This window comes from Stenella coeruleoalba (assembly GCF_951394435.1).
Source record: "Stenella coeruleoalba genome assembly, chromosome: 10".
NCBI classification, from domain to species: Eukaryota; Metazoa; Chordata; class Mammalia; order Artiodactyla; family Delphinidae; genus Stenella; species Stenella coeruleoalba.
The window spans coordinates 64164400-64189318 of NC_137156.1; the positions used below are offsets into that span (position 1 = coordinate 64164400).

Genomic DNA, 24919 nt, shown 5'->3' on the forward strand with positions numbered 1-24919 from the left:
AGGAATACTATTGATTGTCTTGAGCGGAGTGCAGTCTGGTGGATGGTATTCTTAGCTGAGCAGATACAGACGAATAGAGCCATTTATTTATCAAGGACAATCCCCTTTGTTTCCAAAGGGCTTTCCAACTATTGATATCTTCCTCATCACATTTCTGCACGTTTTAGAAGCCAGAAAACACAATGCTCCCAGAAACATGTATTACCCGTGAAGGAATGGGCTAAACCCTAACAATGAGATGCTGGGTCTCCCAGGAGGTTAGAGCTGGGGAGCTTGGATGAATCTCCAGTCCAAAGACAGAAGACAATTTTTCTCTACGCTTATTTTATTTTATTTTTATAATATTTATTTATTTTATTTCTTTTATCTTTGCTGTACCGGGTCTTAGTTGCAGCACACGGGATCTTTTTGTTGCAGCATGAGGACTTCTTAGTTGCAGCACGCATGCAGGATCTAGTTCCCCGACCAGGTATTGAACCCAGGTCCCCTGCATTGGGAGCGTGGAGTCTTACCCACTGGACCACCAGGGAAGTCCCTTTCTACGTTTATTTAGGCATAACTTGTGTGTAATAAAATCCACCTGCTTTAGATGTACAGTTTGATAAGTTTTGGCAATTGTATACAGTTGTTCAACCATCATGAGAAGCAAGATACAGAACATTTCCACAACCTTAAAAGGTTCCCCAGGCCCCTTTGCAGTCATTCCCCTCCCTCACCTCGACCCCAGGCCACCCCGACTGCTTCTGTCACTCTGGTTCTGTGGGGCTCTCACCACAGGCCTCTGCACAGTCCACTTCCTGCATCCTGGGTGCTCCTACCCACCCACTCGTCCTGCGTGTCCCTGCCCCTAGGAAGCACCCCGAAGCCCTCAGACCAGGCCAGGTGACTCCAAGGTTCCCCTCACTGGCCCCACAAACTTTCCCTCAATGCCTGAAGCACTACCACAGGGACCACTGCCACTTCCAGGCCAGCTCTTCAGGATAAAGATAACTTGGAGACAGGGGGGCATTTATTCAATTCAATAAATATTTATTGAGCACCAGTACATGCTTTAATATATTTAAGTACAACATAGGATAATCACATTTCCTAAAAACTCTGAGGGCTTACTGCAAGGTCAGTTGGATCTCTGCTCTTTTGCCAGGAAAGTATGAGATCACTGAGCACTTCCAGGGGATAAGAAAGTCACTTTCCTCCTCCCTAGGGGACAGCTGGGGGCAGTAGGTGGGGCCTGGGCCCTGATTACGACAGCTGCCCCACTTACCAGCTATATGACCTCGATAAAGCCAAATTGCTACTCAACTTTCTAACCTGCGGAATAGTGCTTACCTTGCAAGATGGCTGTTGCTGTGACATCCCTATGCTCAGCCCTCACTACCTCAGTGTCCCTGGGGCCAGCTCTGACCCATCGCACAAGAGGACAGGATCAAAGACAGAGTTCTCACCTTGGCTGCACATTAGAATCACGGGGGACGCTTTTAAAAATCCTGACACCCAGGCCACATCCCAGGCTGATGAAATCAGACTCCCTGGGGACCGGCATTTGTTTTTTGTAAAGCTCTCCAAGCGATTCCAAGGTCAGCCAAGGTCAACAGACACTGATCCAGAAAGAAAAGAGAAGAGAAGTAGAATTATTTCATGTCTATAGAAAGAAAGTTGGGGGAGGTTGTGATGATTACTTATTGTTAATTATTACACTATATCCTATACAGTATGAGGTTTTAGAACTACAAAAGTTCTAAACTGCGAAACAATTGAATGTTCATCATCAAATTTAATCTTCAGAGAAATTTTAAAGATGAGGAGTCTGAGGCCTGGAGAACTTATTGTCAAACAGAAGGTGCATCAAGTTAATGGACAAATAGGTCTGCAGTGAATGTCTGGCTTCAAACCCCTCTCTGCTCCCACCCTGCCCCACTGCCCTTGTCAGTCCCTCTGAGAGAGCTGTGATCCAGACCTTCATGCTGATTCCAGACCCAGGTGTCCAGATGCCCCTTCAGTACTTCCCCTTGGATGTTAACGCCCAGGCAACTCCAACTCTGTCCAGCACTGCTCAAGGTCACTCTGCATGGCCCTCCTCCTCTGGTTGCCCACCTTTGCACAGGCACAGCCAGTGCAGCTCCACTGACATCCCTCACCTTTGTTTACCACGTGGCGCTGACCACCTCCAGAATGCCTTCATTACCCTTGCCTCTACCCCCTGGTCATAGCTCCTCCCTGGACATTTCCAGTAGCCCACTAACTCCTTTCCCCGCACCCACTCTCACCCTCCAGCCCCTGCTTTTGACCTGTCTGCTAGACCAACCAAGGTCTAGGAGTTGGGCAGGGGTTTCTTCGTGTAAAAAAGTGACCATTTTTGAGTATCTGATATGTATGATTTCACACACAAGCATGTGCACACACACAGGTACGCACAAACCTCAAAGCTGCTTGCTCGGTTGTGTCAGATGTTGGGACCATTTTCTGTGACAAACCTCTTTAGTAAAGGGCTTGAAAACATTCAGAAGTGTGCAGCCTGCCTTCTGCCAGTTACAGTTGTGGGACCACAAGCAAATTCTATCACTCCTCAAATGTCTCACCTTTAAAATGAGGAAGGGAATGTTGACTCATGGGGATGTGGTGATAACTAAAGACACAAAATGCCTGTCACACACTACTTGCTGATAAAAAGCCAAGGGGCCGTTCATCTGTAAGGAGGAAGGAAGGACAGAGCTATTTGCTAGGTGCCTGAGACACGCCAGGCTCCAGCAGGGAGCTTCTGCCTTCACATCCCTGGATCCTGTCAACAAACCAGTGTACCTCCCCGTTAGGTCCTGTGCTTGACCTGGGTCTCCCTCAGGTAAATAGCAAGGGTCTGTACCTTCCAGAGTCCAACAGAGCGTGTTCTACGGGGGTTCGGCTGATATTTTCTTTTTCAGGGGATGAACAATCAGTACGTCCGCCGGGAGGTCTTCTGCCGGAACACCTGTGACGAGCTCAAACGCTTCTGGGAAAGAGAAATTGGCAAACAGACTTACTACCGAGAATCAGAAGAGCATCGCCTGGGAAGAAGTGCACTGGCAAAGTATGTGGCTTGTCTATTTTTTATTATTGATAATTAATTTTTAAAAATAGACTTTAATTTTTAGGGCAGTTTTAGGCTCACAGCAAAACTGAGCAGAGGGCTTCCCTGGTGGCGCAGTGGTTGAGAGTCCGCCTGCCGATGCAGGGGACGCGGGTTCGTGCCCCGGTCTGGGAGGATTCCGTGTGCCGCGGAGCGGCTGGGCCCGTGGGCCATGGCCGCTGAGCCTGCACGTCCGGAGCCTGTGCTCCGCAACAGGAGAGGCCACAACAGTGAGAGGCCCGCGTACCGCAAAAAAAAAAAAAAAAAAAAAAAAAAAACTGAGCAGAAAGTAGAGAGCTTTCATACACCCCCTCCCCCGCCATACACAGCCTCCCCTACCAGCAACATGCCCCACCAGAGAGGTGCATCTGTTACAATCCATGAACCCACATGGACACATCATACCCACACTTGTCTGTTTTTGTTTGTTTGTTTGTTTTGGGTTTTTTTTTTTGCGTTGTGCGGGCCTCTCACTGTTGTGGCCTCTCCCATTGCGGAGCACAGGCTCCAGACGTGCAGGCTCAGAGGCCATGGCTCACGGGCCTAGCTGCTCCGCGGCATGTGGGATCTTCCCGGACCAGGGCACGAACCCGTGTCCCCTGCATCAGCAGGCGGACTCTCAACCACTGCGCCACCAGGGGAGCCCCACACTTGTCTGTTTTTTAAAAGCAAAATTGATTTCCCCAGAGGAATGCTAGATGGGCATCCTAGAGGACATAATTATTTTGATTTTCCATGCATATGGTCCTGTCACCATCTATGGTTATGGGCAGTAATTTTAAAAATTCTTTAGGACTTCCCTGGTGACTCCATGTTTCCACTGCAGGGGGATGCAGGTTCAATCCCTGGTAGGGGAACTGAGATCCCACATGCCACGCGCCGGCAAAAAATAAATAAATAAAAATAATAAATTCTTCTAAGCTAACAAATGTACACTCTAGTTCTTATCTGTATAAACAGAAAAATCTCTCCTCTCTGTCACCATTTCTAGTGTGTGAGGGTTACACTAAATTTGGGGAGCAGATCAGCAGATGTATCCATGAAGGGCAATCAAGCAAAGGAGACAATGACCAATTAATTCTCAGTGCTCGTTTGGGTCAAGACACAGGATGTCCTGCGTGGTTCTAGGAGGAGGGCCAATGGGCTCTCAGCCCTCTGGTGTGCATCCCTGTTCTAGCCAAGCAAGTCGAGTGGAGAGCAGTAACTCACATGAGCAGACCAGGGTTGCTGTCTCTGGAAACAGTGGCACCTCACCACACTCACACATACTGCCTCTCGATGACTGCAGGGGGTCACCCACAGAACACAGGGAAAGACAGGTCGGGCTGTCTACCCCCTCATAGGGAACAGCTCAGCCACTGTCTGTGCACTAAGACCACAGCTAGTGTGTAGCCAGTTGCTGGTGGGACAGGTGTGTGCTGGCCCAACGGCAGGGCCCGTGACTCCATACTGTCAGTCCATGGTTGCTAGGCTGAGAACATGCATGAACTCACAAGAGTTATATTCACTGTCACCTTCCAAAACCCCGTCCTGAGCCCTAGAGGCAAACCCAGCCTCTTCTACATGCAGAGACCTGCTCAGCCGTATTCCTGGCCACAGGCAAGAAAAAGCAGACTGTCCTACCTGCTGAGGCGTTGTGTCAGGGCATCTTGTCCAGGGATTCTCAGAGAAGCTGAGTCAGGTGGCCAGTCATCTGAGGAGTCCCTGCCATCTTCCTCCCCCGAGGCCAGGCCACTCAGCATGCAGCACACCAGAGGCCACACTGAGGCCTGTGCCACGTGTGTGTCCCCCAGGGCAGTACACAGAAGGCCTCAGGTGGAGTGAAACTGACCTGCGGAAGATGCAAAAACCTTGTCTCTAAGCAAGGAGTAAGCCAAGGGGTGAATAAAATAAGCTCTGAAACAAACTGTGGTTTATTAAAACATTAAAATATATGTATGCAGGATCTCTCCATGCACATAAAAAAGACTGCAGGAAAGACATTTTTGGTTGGTGGGGTCGCAAAGCTCTAACTTCTTATTTATCCTTCTCCTGCCTCTTCTAATCTGAACCTGGGCAGTCTGGCTCCAGAGACTCTCTGCTCCTCACCACTGCTCCATGTTGTCCCTTCATAAATTGTAGAAGACAGCTCTGGTTCATTAGGTTGCTCTGAAGCTTGAATAAGAAAATGTACCTAGAGACTTTCCTGATGGTCCACTGGTTAAGACTTTGCCTTCCAATGCAGGGGGTGCAGGTTTGATCCCTGGTCCGGGAGCTAAGATCCCACATGCCTTGTGGCCAAAAAACCAAAACATAAAACAAAAGCAATATTGTAACAAATTCAATAAAGACTTTAAAAATGGTCCACATCAGGGCTTCCCTGGTGGTGCAGTGGTTGAGAGTCCGCCTGCTGATGCAGGGGACGCGGGTTCGTGCCCCGGTCCGGGAAGATCCCACATGCCACAGAGCGGCTAGGCCCGTGAGCCATGGCCGCTGAGCCTGTGCGTCCGGAGCCTGTGCTCTGCAATGGGAGGGGCCACAGCAGTGAGAGGCCCGCGTACCACAAAAAAAAAAAAAAAAAAAAAAAGGTCCACATCAAAAAGATCTTAAAAAAAAAAAAAGAAACTGTGCCTAAAGCACCCAGCATGGGGCAGGGCCCAAGGTCAGGGCTCGCAAATGTCAGGTCCCCTGCCTCCTCCACACTCCCACTTAATCCAGGATTCAATATAGCAGCAGCAAGATGCCAAAGGAAGAGCCCTCCGGATGAGTAGCAAGTCTCCCTGTGCCTCAGTTTCCTCCTTGTTATTTTTATCATAGAGAAACAAACACTGACAGAAGAGGGATGTTGGGGAGTTACTGCCTTTAATTAGTGGGGAGCAGTAGGTTAATAGTGTTGTTCAACTATATCCTTACTGATTTCTTGTCTGTTTTACTGATGCTTGAAATATGGGTACTGAAGATTTGCAGATCTATTTCTCTTTACAGATCTATCACATTTTGTTTCATGTATTTTGAAGCTCTGTATTAGGTACATAAATGTTTAGGATTAGTATATACTCTTGATGAATTAAACCGTTTATTACAAAACAACCCTCTTTCTCTTTGGTAATATTCTTTGCTATGAACTCTACCTTGTCTGTTGTTAATATAACCACTCCAGCCTTCGTTGATTAGGGTTAAGATGGGATATTTTTCCATCTTTTTACTTTTAACCTATTTATGTCTTCATATTTAAAATGAGTTTCTTATAGGCAACATATATTTGGATATTTTTTAATGCAATCTGTCAACCTTTGCATTTCAATTGGATTACTTATATCATTAACATTAATTGGTATGATTGGGTTTAAATCTACCATCTTGTTATTTGTCACCTTTTTCTCTCAACAGTTATTTATTCCCTTTCTTTTTCTGCCTACTTTTGAATTAAATATTTTTAATGATTCCATTTAATCTCCTCTTTTGGCTTTTTAACTATATCTCTGTGTGTTATTTTAGTGGTTGCTTTAACATTTACATATACATCTTTAACTTATCACTGTCTACCTTCAAGTGATACATTATTTCCTGTAGAGGGTAAGAACCTTACAATCATATAGTCCCATCTCTCCACTCCTGGTCTTTGTGTTATTATACAGAGTACAATTTGACTTCCACATATGTTATAAACGCCATATTACATCATTAACAGTTTTGCCGTGCGGCTTGAGGGATCCTAGTTCACTGACCAGGGATAGAACTCGTGCCCCCTGCAGTGGGAGCGCAGAGTCCCAACCACTGGACCGCCAGGGAATTCCCATGAACCACTGACTATCTTTTAAAGAGATTTAAATAGTAAGAAAAAAAAATCATTAATACGCACACACACAGATGTCCTTCCAGGTGCTCTTCGTTCCACTGTGCAGATTTCCATGTGGTGTCATTTTTCTATCTGCTTGAAGGACTTCCTTTAACATGTCATATGTGACAGTCTGCTGGTAGTGAATTCTTCCAGTTTTTGCATATCTGAAAACAACTTTATCTCACCTCTGTTTTTGAAAGATAGCTTTGCTGGGTAAATAATTCTAGATTGAAGTTTTTTCCCCCCTCCTGTACTTTAAAGATATTGCACTTTCAAGGGAAATTTCAGAGAATTAAGACTAGAATAGTGCTCAAACAGAAGTGAGAGTTCAAATATGTATATATTTAAATTTGCAAGTCTTCTGCATACCTTTTAAAACCTGAACACATGCATGCACACACATGCATACACAGACACCTTCAGAATAAAAAGGAAGGAAGCTTCCCTGAACCAAAAGCCATGGAGATGAATACTCCATTTGTGTTTATTTTGTTTCTATTTTCAGGCTCAGAGAAGAATGGAAGCAGAAACTGGAAACAAAGCTGAGACTACGGAACAATTCAGATGAGACAGAAAAGCGGGCCAATGTTGGCCAAGAGCTTCACTGACACAAGAGGATACAAAGCACTGAGGTCACTCTGCCAGGACAAGCCAGTGCAAATCCCTGAGTCCCTTTGCTACACCATACAGATCCCATACTAGTGTTTCCCCCACCTGTAAATCCTGTGGGGATTTACCTGTGAATCCTTCCCCACTGCTGAGTGAGAATTATTAGCCAAGGCAGTCCTCTCTGCATGGGGACCAGAATATTATCCCCAATGTGTCTAAAGATGAGATTATCTAACAGCAAAGCTCCATGCAGCATACTTTATTTCCATATAATTATCTTCTAATTTTGAAATCCCAATATTTGAAATTCTAAGCACATGAGGGGTGATGATTTTCACGGTCATACTTTAAACATCGCACATTAGTTTTGCTCCACATTTCTCCTAGGAAACAGCACCATGTAATCCTTTCTCTTGTTTTCTTTTTATGAGAAGAGAAATGCACCCATCTGCAGAAATAAAAATACTGTAAATAGTCCTTAAAATAAGGTTTACAAATTAACTGATCTAATATTATTTTTCTTCACATGAATTTAATAGGCTTATTCAAAAACATGTTTACATAGAACCATTCAATAAGATTGGAATAATTTTAATAAAACTTGGTTGCCATGCCATCACTGGTATACATGCTCTTCATTTTGTTGCCTTCTTTTAAATCTCCACATGCTGGCACTGGCTGGCTCTCTGTCAGCTCAGCTAAAGTATATCTGGCCACCCGAACAAAGTGCTTGTCACATAGATTCTGGACTTTGAAATATCATTGTCACTGCCCAGCCATCTCTCAGGTCCCCATACAGGGTTGCTGCTTCTAAAAGTGCAAACTGTAACTAGGCCTGGTGCAACCTTTCCCAACCAGGGCAAAGGAGCAGAGAGATACATGCTGTAAAGTACTTGATGGTTGTAGGCAGTGCCTGCAAAGCCTTACATATTTAAGGGGCAGTGTTACCAGGAGACACAGAGAGCAAGGCAGAGGCAATTCTGAACAGAGCAAGTGTGGTGTTCCAGTCCTCTAAATGCCCTGATGTGCCCTAAAGTGCTTCCATCCACATCCCCAGGGAGCCCAGATGGGAGCCACCAGGAGGCAAGAAGAATTGGGGGAGCATTTCCTCAGATTCCACACTCATATGATCCAGGAAACAGGGCTTGGAGCCCTGCTTCCTGCTATGGTCTCTCATTCAACCTGGGATTCAATTCAACTAATAAACCATGAATCCCAGCTGGGTTCTTTTGAGATTGATGAAAGAGGAATTTTTGTTGGGTATAAGAGGGAAATAGGAATTAAGTAGAAGGAGAAGAAAAGACAGAGCTTTCAGGCTGAGAGGCTCTCAGAAGAAAAGGCCTCCCATCACGAACCGCAAAACGCTGCTGCTGGAATCTAAATGCAGTCAAGTGAGGCAGATAATGCATGTGAAGATTCGTTGTGCATTAATTCATCCACCGCATACCTGGCACTGTGCTGTACGACCAAATACAGCAGAGTAAACCAGAAGTGATGACTCTGGAGGCTACAGGCTAGGGAAGATGGCAGAAAAGCCAAGGCAATAAGTGTGAGGGACTAAATAGCACTGGGAGCCACAGCAGGCAAAGGTGCCCACCTGATGTGGGACCCATTCTGGTCTAGGGAGGGCTTCTTAAGAACAGGGTAGTTAAACCCAAGTAAGCATGATCCAGTGAAGGCAAGATTCAGGGCTCAGGTCCTGGGTGCCTTGAGGGAGTACATTTAGCTAAGCTAGAATGGGAGTAAGAAGAAGGTGTAGCAAGACCTGAATCTGCAGAAATCAGCGTTCAGGGCCTTGCTGCATGAGAGTATGAGCTTTTCCCAAGGGCACAGGAAGCCACTGCAGGGTGTTGGCCAGGGGAGAGCCACAGTGGCCATGGTTCAGGAGGATTACTTTGCACAGAAAGATGCAAGGACAAAGGTGGGAAGGCCAGCCAGGAGGTTCTGCAGATGCCTCCCAAGAGGTGAGAAGGCCTACACTAAGTCCTCAGTGCCCTGGCAGCAGGGACTGGGGGGAAAGAGACAGGGAGAGAAGCATGAGTGCCTTTTCTCACAGTACTAGAGGCTTGAGGTCAAAGATCAAAGCGGCAGCACGGTCGGTTTCTGGTGAGAGCTCTTTCCTGTCTTGTAGATGGCCGCTTCTCACTGTGTCCTCACATGGTATGAGGAGAGAGAAAGAGAGAAAGGGAGAGAGGGAGAGGGGGAGAGAGGGACAGAGAGAACAAGCTCTCTGGTGTCTCTTCTTATAAGGACACTAATCCCATCACAAGGGCCCCACCTGCATGACCTTATCTAAACCTAATTACCCCCCAAAGGCCTCATTTCCAAATACCATCACATGAAGGATTAGGGCTTCAGCATATAAATTTGGGGCAGGGTAAGGTTTGAGGGGCAGGGAGGACACAATTCAGTCCATAGCAGAATGGGATGCTTTCAAACTATGTATCAAGTCCTGGACACAACCCATTTATAAAATTGACCAGGCTCAAACAGCAAAAACTTTGAGAGCTGAACTATGGTGTGGAATACCATAGGTTTCAAATTGGCCTCTGGGTAGCACACAAGCAACAGACCACAAAAGCAAAGGCTTTGAAAAGTAATTGACATTTAAAGTGTAGCCCACAAAAGTGGGCCAGGACATGTGTTCTTAACATAAATAGATTGACTGCCTATTAAAATAGATACACAAAAAGGAGAGTCTCCTAGCCTTGTACTCAAAATGTCCAGGATATAGTCCAAAATGACTCATACCAAGAGCCAAGAAAATCTCAACTCAAATGAGAAAGGATACTCAACAGACACTTAGTACTGAGATGACACAGGGGTTGAAATTATATGACAAGGATTTTAAAGCAGTTATATAAATGCTTCAACAAGCAACTACAAGCACTCTTTAAGCAAATGGAGAAAGTAAAAATATCAGCAAAGAAACAAAAGATATAAAGAAGAACTGAATGGAACTTTCAGAAATGAATGCTACAATAACCAAAATAAACAAACAACAAAAATAACACTGGATGAGCTCAACAGCAAAATGGAAAATACAGAAAAAAGGATCAGTGAAGTTTCAGATAGTTAGTAAAATTATCTAATTTGAACAAGAAAGAGAAAATAGTTTTCTTTAAAAAAAAAAAAAAAAGAAAGAAACAGAGTGTTAGGACCTGTGGGACAATAACAGAAGACTTGAAATTTGTGTCACTGGAGTCCCAAAAGAAGAGGATGCCCACTTTCACGACTTCTATTCAACATAGTACTGAACGTCTAGCCAGAGCAATTAGGCAAGAAAAAAAAAATAAAAGGTTTATCTCTGTTCACAGATGACATGATCTTATATACAGATAACCCTAAAGATTACATACACATACAAAAGAAACTGTTAGAACTAATAATAAATGAAATCAGAAAAGTTGCAGGATACAAAATAAACACACAAAACAAAATGTATTATTGCATTTCTAATACACCAACAATGAAATATCTGAAAAAGATTATGAAAAAAATTCCACTTGTAATAGCATCAAAAAGAATAAAATACTTAGGAATTAACCAAAGAGGCAAAAGACTTGTACACTGAAAGCTACAAAACACTGCTGAAGGAAATTAAAGATGCAAATAAATGGAAAGACATCCCATGTTTACAGATTGGAAAATTTAATATTGTTAAGATGTCAATACCACCCAAAGCAATCTACAGATTCAATGCAATCCAATCAAAATCCCAATGGTGATTTTTACAGAAATAGAAAAACTTGCCCTAAAATTCACATGGAATCTCAAGGAACTCCAAATAACCAAAACAATTTTGGAAAAGAAGAAGACAGTTGGAGGTCTCATACTTGCTGACTTCAAAACTTTCTACAAAGCTGAAATAATCAAAACAATGTGGTGCTGGACACATAGGCCAATGGAATAGAATAGAGAGCCAAGAAATAAACTCTTGCATATGTGGTCAGATGATTTTCAACAAGGGTGGGAAGACCATTCAATAGGGAAAGGACAGTCTTTTTAGCAAATAGTGCTGGGAAAACTGGATACCCACATGGAAAAGAACGAAGTTGGACACATACCTTATACCATTTACAAAAATAAACTCAAAATGGATCAAAGACCTAAACATAAGGGCTAAAACTATAAAAATCTTAGAGGAAAACAGGGGGAAACTTTATGACATTGAATTTGACAATGATTTCTTGGATTTGACTTGGATATGATAACAAATAAAATAGATAAATTGGACTACATCAAAATTAAAAACTTCTCTACATCACAGGACACAATCGACAGAGTGAAAAGGCAACCCATGGAATGGGAGAAATCACTTACAAATCATATACCTGATAAGGGATTCATATCCAGAACATATAAAGAACTCCTAGAACTCAACAACAAAAAATAAACAACTTAATTCAAAAATGGATAATGCATTTGAGTAGACATATTTAAGTAGAAATTCAATATAAATCTCCAAAGAAAATATGCTAGTGGCCAATAAGCACATGAAAATGTGCTCAACGTCATTAATCATTAGGAAAATGCAAATCAAAATTACAATGAGATACCACCTCACACCCATAAGATGGCTACTATCAAAAAATACAGAAAATAAGAAGTGTTGGTGAGGATGTGGAGATATTGAAAGCCTGTGCACTATTAGTGGGAATGTAAAATGGTGCAATTGTTGTGGAAAAAATATATCAGTTCCTCAGAAAATTAAACATAGAATTATCATATGATCCAGCAATTCCACTTCTGTGTATACACCCAAAAAACTGAAAGCAGGATCTTGAAGTGATGTTTGTACACTTATGCTCATAGCAGCATTATTCACAATAGCCAAAAGGTGGAAGCAACCCAAGTATCCATCAATGAATGAATGGATAAGCAAAATGTGGTATATCCATACAATGGAACATTATGCAGCCTTAAAAAGGAAGGGATGTCTGACACATGCTACAATATGGATAAATCTTGAGGACATTAGGCTAAGTGGAATAAGCCAGTCATGAAGGAACAAATACTGTATGATTCCCACCAGGCCTACATGGAATGGGGAAGGACCAGTTTCTCAAATAAAAAGTGAAGAGTGTACCGAGTAGAAAATAATTAGTCCCCATAGATCCAAGGGGACCATGACCAAATGGCAAACACCCACAGGACCTCAACAGACCTCCTGTTGGGACCCAGTCACGCTTCCATCCTTAACTGTTCTGAGCAGTGTCTGCCCAGAGCTAAACTCAAAGAAGTTTCTTTCTGGCTATTCCTCTCCAGATCTGTGGTCCCCACAACAGCCACGCTTGTACCACAAAATCCTGTCCTGACTCGGGTTCAGAAGAGAGAATGGCACAGATCCAGCGGACATTTCCCCAGGGTGGGGTGGGGTGGGGTGGGGCCAAGGAAGAATCCATTTCCTTCCAAGCATCTGAACTAATACCATGGAGATCTGAGAGCTCCAGGGGCCACCACTGCCCTCAGACTGGAAAGCCTAACTGCTAGGAGATGAGAGGGAAGTAGACACCTGGTGAAAAACATAGGGGTGACAAAAGCACCCTCCATGGTTCTTGGCAGTCTTCCACTCCCAATTCTGGTCCTTCTCAGGGTCTGGCCGCTTTCCCAACTTGGGCTCCCCGAGGTACTGCTGCATCTGAATGATAAATTCCCTTACTGGGGCTTCCTTCGGGGCCCAGTGGTTGGGAATCTGCCTGCCAATGCAGGGGACAGGGGTTCTAGCCCTGGTCCGGGAAGATCCCACATGCCACGGAGCAACGAAGCCCGTGCGCCACAACTACTGACCCTGCGCTCTAGAGACCACAAGCCACAACTACTGAAGCCCGTGCACCTAGAGCCCGTGCTCCGCAACAAGAGAAGCCACGGCAATGAGAAGCCTGGGCACTGCAACAAAGAGTAGCCCCGCTCGCCCCAACTAGAGAAAGCCAGCGTGTAGCAATGAAGACCCAACGCAGCCAAAAATAAATAAATAAATAAGGGAATGTAGTTATTTATTTTTAAAATTTTTAAATAATTTATTTAAAAGTTTATTTACTTAAATTTTTTTAATAAATTTATTTATTTAAAAAATTTTAAATACATTTATTTTAAAAAATTTTAAATAGATTTATTTATTTTTGACTGCTTTGGGTCTTCATTGCTACACGCGAGCTTTCTCTAGTTGCAGAGAGCGGAGGCTACTCTGCTGCGGTGCACGGGCTTCTCCTTGTGGTGGCTTCTCTTGTTGCTGAGCATGGGCTCTAGGCACATGGGCTTTAGTAGTTGTGGCGTGCAGGCTCAGTAGTTGTGCTGCATGGGCTTAATTGCTCCGTGGCATGTGGGATCTTCCCGGAGCAGGGCTCAAACCCGTGTCCCCTGCACTGGCAGGCGGATTCCCAACCACTGCACCACCAGGGATAAATTCCCTCTTTTAAGCTGCCTGCACATTTCTCTTATTCACAAAGAAGGTTACAAATAATATGGATTAAAAGGAGATTTCAGAGTCTGCATCAGGGAATGGGGCTGTTCTTTAGAGACAGGGCCTCCCACATCACCTGTAAAGTCTGCTGGGACCTGAGGCCCCAGATGTGAGCAATGCTCTAGAATGCCAAGTTACACCTCTAGGGGAAAGCATCAGTCTGAGAAATTAGGTACTGGGTTACTTACTGGGAGGAAAGCACCCAGAATCCACTCAACTCAAGGACTAAATTCTGCCAAAAAAAACCGCTCCCAGTTCTATCTCAAGGGCAGCCTCATAACCTGGGGTCTCCAGAGCAGTCCCGATTTCAAATGTGCTGCCAATATCTGATCCCGTGTCACCATTTTTGGTGAAGAAATGTGGTCATCATAAATATACTCCAACAGGAGTCCAAGAATTTTTCAAAGACATCTCTCTTAGATTCTCTTTGCTCAGCAAGTTAAGTACTATGCACTCACTGGATAAAGGATTTAGTGATCAGGAAGCTACTGGATGGGGGAGCACATATTCCACAGGGAGCAGGGAGCTGGTGCTGTTTGTTTTGAAGCCAGGAAGCCCCTACTGTGTTGGGCTAACTTTCCATATAACATATTAACTATACAGAAAGAGAATTCTACTGTGCATAATTCTGGCTAGGTAACCTTAGTCAAGTTATTTAAGATGTGAGCTTCAGTTTCCTCATCTTTATAATACAGTTAATAATTATCTTCCTCATAAGTAAAATACAGTGCCTGACACATAGTAAGTTATGGTAGGCAAACAGATGGTGCAAATGGTGGTGCAAAACAACTGAATAGATTGCTAAGCTTCTAAGAATGATAATTTCTAGAATTACAAATGGGCTTCAAGTGAGTGCACTTAAAGGCTGTTCTTACATTTAAAATTTCAAAATCAAAGCATTCCTTCTTCTAAGATTTTTCCGGAAGGCTTCTCCACCCCCACCCCCATCTTCCACCCCCCCCCAATCTCATTATTTCCATAAATGTTGCCCCATTCATCCTGTTACTCAGATTAAAACGTAGTCACCCCATCTCCTCTCCTTCTCTTAAACCTTCCATCTAAGCCACTCACAAATCCTGCCAGTTCTACCTTCAAAATTCACAAGGTTTAGAATCAGACCACTACACCCTAGTTCAAGGGTCACAGTAATTTTAACACAATTAAAACTTATCATCTTTATACTGCTTAATTTATAAGCGAAGGTCAGAGTCTCCCACCCTCCCCAAGGTCACCTCCTCCAGGCAGTTGCTGCCCCCTTTCCATGAACGATGGCTCACGCAGGGTGGGTACAAGGGAGCTGGGTTGATGGGTTGTAGGTCACTCAGAAAGCTTGGTGGAAGTGGTACTTTTTAAATGGAGTGTGAAACACAGAAGGAATTCTATTCCCAGGTCACTGCTCAGATATTCTGGAGCACTACCTCCTCGGGACACTTTTTAGATACTGTAAAAGTGGTTATCTTAGGACCCTCTGTTCTGATGTCTATCTGGTCTTCGAAATGGGGGATAGAGACTTGGCAGAAATCTTGGCTGATTCCATGCTGGTCTCCACCCAGCAGAAAGAATGACGAATTCATGGTCAAGGAGGTGATGAGTGGGAAGAAGAGGTTTTGGACTTGGAGGTCCCATTTCCATAGGGAGAGGTATTATGGGTGTGCTGGCAGGTGAAACAGTCTGTGAATGTCTCATCTCTGAGTATTAAAAAGGGATGTCTCTCCTTGGAAATACCCAAGTGTTGCTGACTGGGTGGGGCTCTATCCTATTCCCAGGCTGAATATGCCCTGAAGAAATTTTTATTGATTGGTGTGTTTTAGTTTAGTGTTTTTGTAAAGCACATCAATGTAAGCAGAATGAAATTCCTCTTTTAGGATTGACCATAAAATCAGCTTGTCATGTCTGCCTATATGGATGTAACTCATCACTTTTAAAGCTCCAATGGAATTCTCTTCTAGGAAAAACATGTGTTTTTGGAACCTTGTTTAGTCCTTGAAAATAACAGATGTATGCCATAGGATTCGTTTGTTTAAGGTCAAAAAAGAGCCTTAGGGGATGAATCAGGCCTTGAAACTCAGCTCTCAATCCATTCTTCCCCAGTGGCTTGGTGTCCTCTCAGAGATCTGAATAGTCCTAGTTGTTGTTCCTTGGAAATGAGCAGACCCTGCTTGCCCTTCTCTAATCTATGGAAAGGTCACCAGGATAATGCATCCACTAGGCTGGAGACCAGCTTTGGGAGAACTTGAGAAAGGCAACGGGAGAAGACCATGAAAGGAAGGTTCCAGCTACACAGTATGGCTATGGGGAAAGGGTAAGATAAGTTAGGGCCAGAAAGACCCAGGACCCACCTCAGGGGGCTCAGAGGCTGAATGTGAAGGCAGAAACCTTGGCATCTGGTACAGCCCTAGGATCTGGAACAACACTATATGTTATGAGACACGAAACTTATCTGTTGGATGAATTGAACGGAGGGTTTGCACAAACACACTGCTCTATGAGAAACTCCTCAACAATACCCCATTCACAGCAGGGCAGAGGAGACTGAACAGTTGTCACCCCAGGCTTACTTCCTCCCCCTTTTAGCAGAGAACTAGCTCAGCTTGTCTGAATTAGTCCACATAAAACAGGCTGATGTCAGTGGCTAAGCTTCACAGGCTTCTTTTTACAAGGGCACTTCCTGACCAGGAAGATTTCATAATTTCATAATTGTCCAAGTGTTTCCATTCGGCCTATAAAATGAAGGGCATTACAGGGGTGTGGTGCTTCTGGAACCTTCTCACATGTGCCCAGTCCATCTGTGCCAGGCCTGAGCCCACCTCTAGGTGTGCTCTGTGGCTTCTCTGCTGGTAGTTTCTCCCTAATAAACATAATTGTATATGTATGCCCTGAGTCACTTTACTGATGGGTGGTCCCTGCCCCTTGTTCATGACAGTGGCCCCATTCAGATCCTCCCAGCCCCAGAAGGCTATCTTGGAGGACAGCTCCAGAGTCTACAGAAGACTTAGGACAAGAAGAGGGAGGGATACAAAGAAGGCAGAAAATGAACCGAGGGAAGTAAAACCCACAAACGAGAGAGACAGAATAGTTTTTTGGAAAGAATCATGCAAAGGGTTTAGAAGAATTTATTCCTGATCTAATACATCTGACTGACAGGCCAGCCAAATGCATTTCATTTGATTCACACAGCAGTTAATTAAGCCAACTGTGAAGGGGACCTCAAGCTGCAGGATGAAACTCTCCTACAGTATTGACTCAACCATGTACCCCAGGGTCCAGGATCCCACCAGCTGAACAAATCCCACCAACCATGACGGATTTGTACTCTAGAAAGCCAGGTGGCTTTCCCCTTAAGTCTCCATATTGACCTTTCCTCTTGGCCCGAGGCATTAATCCAGATGGGCAGGGTGTATTAGTGACTGCAGACCCCACTTTCTCCTGTAAGGAGGAAGCCTAGGCAGATTCTGTCATCCGTAACAACCGTGGCCTGTGAGCTGAGGCTGCCCTGAATGCCTTCCAGAGCCGAGGTGGTGTCGTTGGTCACTTCAGCTGAAATCAGGGACAAATTTTCACACCACCTTTTCTAATTGGACGATTCCCATTGCGGGGAAAATGCCCTCAGGGTGCACATACATAGTGAGTAGCCTCATTTTGAAGAGCTCTTGGCAGTTGTCTGCGGGCTACAGGAGCCACTGGTGGTGTTTCTTTAAGCACTCAAAGGTCTCTTATGACACCCCCAAGATACAAGTCACCTACAGGCCTGATAGGATGGAGACAGGTGTCTGTATCCAACAGAACCATGAAAGATTAAGTCTTTCCCTTCTCTGAGTTTCCCCAGCATACTTGGAGAGGTGTGTATAGCCTTTGATCCCTCTTGGGGAAAGGGAGACCTCTGCCCCGCTCCTAAGAATCTTTCTCCTTAAAGGAGCTTCAGTGAGGACAGAGGGGGATGGAGGGATCAATATCATGTCTCACTGAAATGCAAATCAGAACTACTATGAGGTATTACCTCACACCAGTTAGAATGGGCATCATCAGAAAATCTACAAATAATAAATGCTGGAGAGGGTGTGGAGAAAAGGGAACCCTCTTACACTGTTGGTGGGAATGTAAATTGATACAGCCACTATAAAGAACAGTATGGAGGGTCCTTAAAAAACTAAAAATAGAATTACCATATAACCCAGCAATCCCACTACTGGGCATATACCCAAAGAAAACCATAATTCAAAAAGACACATGCACCCCAATGTTCATTGCAGCACTATTTACAATAGCCAGGTCATGGAAGCAATCTAAATGTCCATCAACAGACGAATGGATAAAGAAGATGTGGTACACATATACAGCAGAATATTACTCAGCCATAAAAAGGAACGAAATTGGGTCATTTGTAGAGACGTGAATGGACCTAGAGACTGTCATACAGAGTGAAGTAAGTCAGAAAGAGAAAAACAAATATCGTATATTAAAGCATATTTGTGGAATCTAGAAAAATGGTACAGATGAACCAGTTTGCAAGGTAGAGAACAAACGTATGGACACCAAGGGGGGAAAAGGGGGATGGGATGAATTGGGAGATGGGGATTAACTTATATACACTAATATGCCTAAAATAGATAAATAATGAGAACCTGCTATATAGCACAGGGAACTCTACTTTGCTGTACAGTAGAAACTAACACAACATTGTAAAACAACTATACTCCACTTAAAAAAAAAAAAGCATGTCTCATTGATTTACTCCTGGTTTGCTCGTTTCCTGTGGTGGCAATCTCGGTGCTTTATTAACATTATTTTTGTAGACTTTTTAATTCTATCCTATGTTTTCTGATGGATTCTTGGATGAAAGACTCAAGTAACATACACTGATTATCAAGTGCATAATTTATAAGCAGAAATTTAGGTGTATAATATGTAAGAGACACAAAGGACTTGAAGCAGTGTAGGTAGACAGATGTAAGTTAATAAAAGTGAGCCTGTCTTATTATGTCAGTTTATGACAGATAACATTAAAACCTGGAATAACTGTGTGCCTACTTTTAAAGGAATTTTGTGTTATTTTAACTCAGTGCTTAAATTTGGGGCTCTGGAATGAATTAACAATTTTCCACTGAAATTAAACTTAATTATGCTTTTAACTTAGGAGAATTTGCCCCAAATGATGTTTATGGTTTTTTTCCTCTTCTGATCTTTATGTTATAAGCATTTTCAAATTTAAAGTATAATGAATATGCGTATATATGTGATCAAAATTTTAACTGCTAACATTTGCCATGTTTGCTTCACTTATTACTGTTCCGCAAATGTTTTTGAAAGTAAATTACAGATATATTGACATTTCATTCCTTAGGTTTCTCTGAAAACTTCTCTGAAAATATGACATTTTCCCATATAACTAGTAAAAAATTATCACACCTAACAAAACCAACAGTCATTCCTTAAACTTATCTAATCCTCAGTAAAAACATGTTTCTCAAGAATAAATTACTCACCTAAGGTGGGGAAACATTGTGATCCGGGACATAACCTGAAAATATAATATTTATATCTCTAAGAATCTATAATAGTTTCCCTGTGAAAAGAAACAAAATAGCTCCCTTACACATAGGAAATGATAAGTGACAGAAGTTTTCATTTTCTCCAAAAACCTTTAGACAGCATCAATGGAAAATTGTAAATTTCATTGCTATTGTCTGAATGTGCATCAGGATGGACAATATGTCCAAAATTCCCAAAGGGGACTCCTTTTCTTGGGAATCAGTAGGAGTCCCTGAACTGGAGACACTGCACATCTTTTCTCTTCTTGTCAGATACACACCAGTGTGTGAGGTGTCCAGATCATCAGTACTCAAACCCAAATCAAAACCACTGTCTCCCAAAGAAAGTGACTTCCCTACCTTATCAAGACCCACTGAGGATGGCTCTGGCCTGCACTGCTCTGTGCTTCTCTGTTCTCACAGCTGTGGTCCTTGGGGTCTCTGGGAAGCACAGAGACACTCCCATCATCAAGGCCAACATCCAACCCACAGCTACATCCTGCTCACCTCCCTCTTCCTGGGTTCCCTCTGTTTCTTACTCTCCATTGGCCTTCCCAACACAGGCATTTGCATACCTCAGCAAACAACATTTGCATTTGTGTTTACTGTGGCTATTTCCACTGTTTTGGGTAAAATCATTTCTGTGGTTTTGGCTTTCAAAACAAAGGGAAAAGGATGAAGCAGTGGTTGATATCAGGAGCACCTGACTCTGTCCTTCCCATCTGTGCCTTGATCCAAGTCACTATCTAGAACCAGATTGGGACTCTCTCCTCCTTTCATTGAAATAAACACACACTCTGACCCTACACACATCACTGGTTGCATTAAGGGCTCTGTCACTGCCTTCTACTGTGTCCTGGGATATATGGGATCCTTGACCCTGGGGAGCACTGCTGTGGCTTTCTGGGCCAGGAATCTACCTGACACCTTCAATGAAGCCAAGTTCAAGCATGCTGGTGTTCTGCAGTGTCTGGGTCACATCCTTCCCTGTCTATCACAGCACCATGGTGGCCATGGAGATCTTTTCCATCTCGGCCTCCAGTGCAGGACTACTAGGCTGAATCTTTGCCCCCAAGTGCTATATTAGTCTTCTGCTGAGTCCTGATAAGAACATCTTGCAAGGGATAAGGAGTAAAACAGGTCCTAGAGCCAATAAGCATTCCAAAGATTTAACTCATGGCTCTCAAATAGACGAGTAACAGACACATGAAGATGAATCACCATTTTTATAGAGACAGTGAATCAAAGCCAAATTTATAATTTCTCTTTCTCAATTAACAAAGATTTTTTCCTATGTTCTCTAGTATACCAGGGGCACAGCCATGCTCAGTCAGCAGTTCCTGAAACTTCAAGGTCATCTTGGATATTCTGCTCACCAACATTAGATCTATTATCTATTTACAAGAACTTCATTTTACCCTCCACTTCTTGAATGAATTTTCTAGCCTATGCACTGATAGTTGGTACAGTCTACCAGGTGGTCTACTATTTTAATTTGGTCCCCAAAACCATTAGGCAGCATCAACAGGAGTTCATGCTCATCCTTAACTAAAATGGTCTTTCACATACTAATTTGGGGACTTATTCTGCTATCTCTTCTTCTAATATATTTAGTTTTATTTTTACCTTTTAACTATTCAGTTTATCTGGTGCTTGTTTTTGTGGTCTGTGGAGGAAGCTACACCATCCCTTTTTATGAGACAGAACTGGAGGGTATGTGGTTTGTTACCTGCCCTGAGTGAGTTGGGTCTACACGACCAGAAAGGTCTAAAGTGAAAGGCTGAAGAGGGTTTGGGGCCAAAAGCCCCAACTCTGGGGAGGCCCTACATGATGACAGGGTACTTTATAAGTTGAAGATGTCACAAGCAAGGAGGGAATAGAATCTTAGCTTCCTGGGAGCCTGGGAATCCTGTGGGGTCTGTGCCATCCAGGGGCCAGTTATAGGACACACAAGATTAGAGACACACAGAGGCTCATCAGAGGGAAGAATTTCCTGCATGTCAGAGCCACCCAGCATGAGAGATAGAGGCGGGAGAGATGGGATCTGCCCTGAGCGCACACTGCCCACCATCTGGAGTGACAGGAACATGCAGGACGTGAGGGAGTTGGAGGGAGTCTCTGAATTAGCCCAGGGCAGGGAGGATGAAACCTCACCAGTTATATTAACAAAGAGGATTTAATATAAAAGCATTAACCAGTTATGTGCTTTTTATTGCTGCGAGAGCAAATGGTCACAAATTTGGTCACTTCAAACAACACAAATGCATTCTCTTTCAGTTCTGTAGGTTAGAAATCCAACACGGCTCTCACTGGGCTGTGTTCCTGTCTGGAAGCTCTAGGAGAGAATCCATTTCTTTGCCTTTTCCAGTTTCTAGAGTCCCTCACATTCCCGTGCTCCAACACTGCCGTCTCCCGGGCCATTCCTCAGTGGTCACATCTCCCTCTGATTCTCTTCTGCCTCCCTCCTCAACTTCTAAGGACCCACATAATTAGATTGAACCCACCCAGATAACCCAGGATCAGCTCCCCATTGCAAGGTCCTCAACTTAACCACATTTACAGAGTCCCTTCTGCCATGTAAGGTGACCTATTCTCGGCTTCCAGGGATTAGGCTGTGGACATCTTCGGAGAACAATTATTCTGCCTACCACACCCAGCAACTGAAGAACTAAAAAGGCAAAAAAAAGAATGCTCGAACAGTTATATAAAGCAGCTTCCTCTCCCTAGGGCTGGAGGAAGAAATGGGAGAGGCTAAAGATATGAAAATATAGAAACTTGGAAGACGGGCCCTATGGGGAGGGAACCCAGAACTCTGAGAAGGGGGTGCCTCCCTCGGGCAGCAAGAAAAGAACTGCTGTCCCTCACAAGGTGGAGGAACCTATGTTTCTGAGGCAGAAGCTATCACTGTGTGCTGGATTTGTAACTCCAGTCAGAAGGTTGTCTTAACAGGGAAAAAAGGCACACTCCATGGGGCTGTGGCCCTCTATGCTCCTGATGAGATCTCTGGCCACTCCTCTCCAGGCAAGGATAGTGCTTTAGGCTGTCCTTTTTAGGTTACAAAGGTGCCGTTTCAGCCAACACTGGCCCTACCACGTGCTTGAATCTAACCTGTGTTGTTTCACTTGGTGGACATTCCACACACCCAGGTAGCTGACCCTGCTGAATAATGCCTTGCGGAAATAGAGGTTTTAGGATGAGAACTACTTCTCCTTACTGTGAGGGATGCTGCCATTGGGGAAAGGCCACAGTCAGGACAATGACATTGGGACTGGTGCCCAACAGGTGCCCTCCAGGCTCCCCGGCCCAGCCACATGGTAGCAGTAAAGCAGTTTAGAAGACAAGGGTGGACGGGGAAGGAGATCGCCACACACTGACTAAAAAGCTGTGGACGCAGAAGTGCTTAAAGAAAGCAACCAGCAGGCTGTACAGACTGCCTCCCGCTCAGGCCAATTGTCCTAAAGAGCCTTTCCAATGACAGTGTGGGGGACTGAGATACGCAACCTGGAGCCTGGGGCAGAAGGAAGTTGACACGCAGCAAAGGCGACCCCTGGTGTTTTGAGTGGCAGTTGCCTGACAGTCACGGCTCAGCATACCCCATGTGAGGGCCAATTCACTTGGCTTCTAACTGGGCATAGGTGGACGATGAGAGACCAGCTCCCCTTGTGTTGCTCCTCCCCGGCACATGTGTTATGGGATAAAGTGGGCCCTGCCCAGCAAGCACCTGTTATTAAATGAAACTGGTACATCCAAGAAAGAAGTAAACCAGCCATCAATGGACTCTCTCACCTGCATGAATGGGTGAACCTCAGACGTGGGGTCTTCAGTACACCAAGGTACCAGAGGATGCCTGGGCCCGACGCACAGTCAGCCCAGTTATATTAAACGGTCCACTGTGGCTGGGCAGCCACAGGAAAAAGCCAAAGCATGTAGAAAGGAAAAAACTCTGCCCGTGGACAGAGATGCAGACTGGTGCTTGTCCTGGAAGACACCCACTGAACACATCTCGTTACATTTTCACCAGCTTGCAGCCAGTAGCCAATGGACATCAGTGTAGCACCTGACAACCGAACAACCGGGATCGAATCCCAGCCCCTTAGGGACAAACACTGTGGCAGCAGACTGCACAGGACCCATGCACTCTGTCCATGACCCATGGAAAAGGATGCTTTGGCAATGAACATCATTGGAACCGACATGCTGACCAATTCTGCATCACACAGGTAAAGACCACAGCCACCCGGATACATCATCACAAAGGGCATGGCACTGCCAGCACCTGAGGCCAAGGAAGCCTGGCTCATGTGCCTGACTGGCAGCTCCACCGGCAAGTGACAAAGGGAACTCTGGGGTGCACGGTCCAGTGCACTAGACCTGGCCAGTCCTGGCAAATAGACTCTAGAAACCCTTTACCCTTGTCCCAGGGGTACCACTGGGTGTTGACTACAGTGAGACCCTTTCTGGGTACAACACAACAATTCCCACTCGCAGAGCCAACGCAGGCCATACCATCTGAGAACTCCTAAATGTGCTGCTGCATATTTGAACTCCCTGAACACGTCCAGTCAGACGGTGATGCCACCCTCATGGTCACGCGTGCCAACAGCAGACAACTATCTGGCACTCATGGGACCTTTCACGTTAACGAGCCTTCTCCTGCTTCCCTTTTCCCCTCCTGTGCCCACCTTCAGCTCTGCTCTGCCCCCACAGGTCCCGTAGCCTGGTTTCCTGAAGGCAGTAGTGATGGTCCGGGACGAGGTTGCCAAAACATTCTGAGATGACAAGCCTGGGGCTTCCCTTACCTCATGCCTATGCTTGCTGGATCGGGCAATTGTGGACATCGCTGATAATGAGCATGAGTGTGAGGTGACAGCTCCTAAGGTGGTCCTGCCAGCATGGCCACCACGTTCAGGGATGCCACATAGCAATCTCCTAGGGATGAATCCAGCCGGAGTAAGAAATGGCGAGGACTTCTCAAAGCGTAAAGTCCCTGTGCTGCAGGGACAGGTCATACATATACTGACCGTGCGGCCGAGAAAGGACAGCTGCTCCGCTGGTGGGGAAGGGGCACCTCGGACTCCTGAAGGTCAGAGACGTTGGGGAGGGGGGCATTAGCAACTTGGCTCTCACCTGCAGGACACCTGGCCCAGCCTGTCATCTCAGAATGCTTTGGCAACCTCATCCCAGACCATCACCACTGCCTTCGATCTAAGTCCTGGACACCCACTCTCGGGACACTCTGAACTGACGACTATTGACTGGGGAGGCAGGATGGCCTCCAACAAAATGACAAAATAAGATTAATTTTCTAGATGCTGATACGATCTCCCTTAGCGTCATCTTATTACTGCTGGTGCCCTGTGGCCTCCCTCTACTGTCAGAACAAGAACAAAACCAAA

General features: G+C 44.7%; 1 protein-coding gene and 1 pseudogene across 2 annotated transcripts; both read left to right on the forward strand.

Moving 5' to 3' along the window:
- The first annotated feature begins 2915 nt into the window (after positions 1 to 2915).
- Positions 2916 to 7590, forward strand: FAM240A (family with sequence similarity 240 member A). Its single transcript, XM_079935179.1, has 2 exons — positions 2916 to 3064; positions 7429 to 7590. Exons 1-2 carry the CDS (start codon positions 2922 to 2924, stop codon positions 7529 to 7531), a joined length of 246 nt encoding a protein of 81 aa, XP_079791305.1. The 5' UTR covers positions 2916 to 2921; the 3' UTR covers positions 7532 to 7590.
- Positions 7591 to 15567: 7977 nt separating this feature from the next.
- Positions 15568 to 20722, forward strand: LOC307192952 (vomeronasal type-2 receptor 116-like; annotated as a pseudogene). The gene is made up of 3 exons: positions 15568 to 15579; positions 19751 to 20186; positions 20274 to 20722. The product of its transcript is annotated as a vomeronasal type-2 receptor 116-like (transcript).
- The last annotated feature ends 4197 nt before the right edge of the window (positions 20723 to 24919 follow it).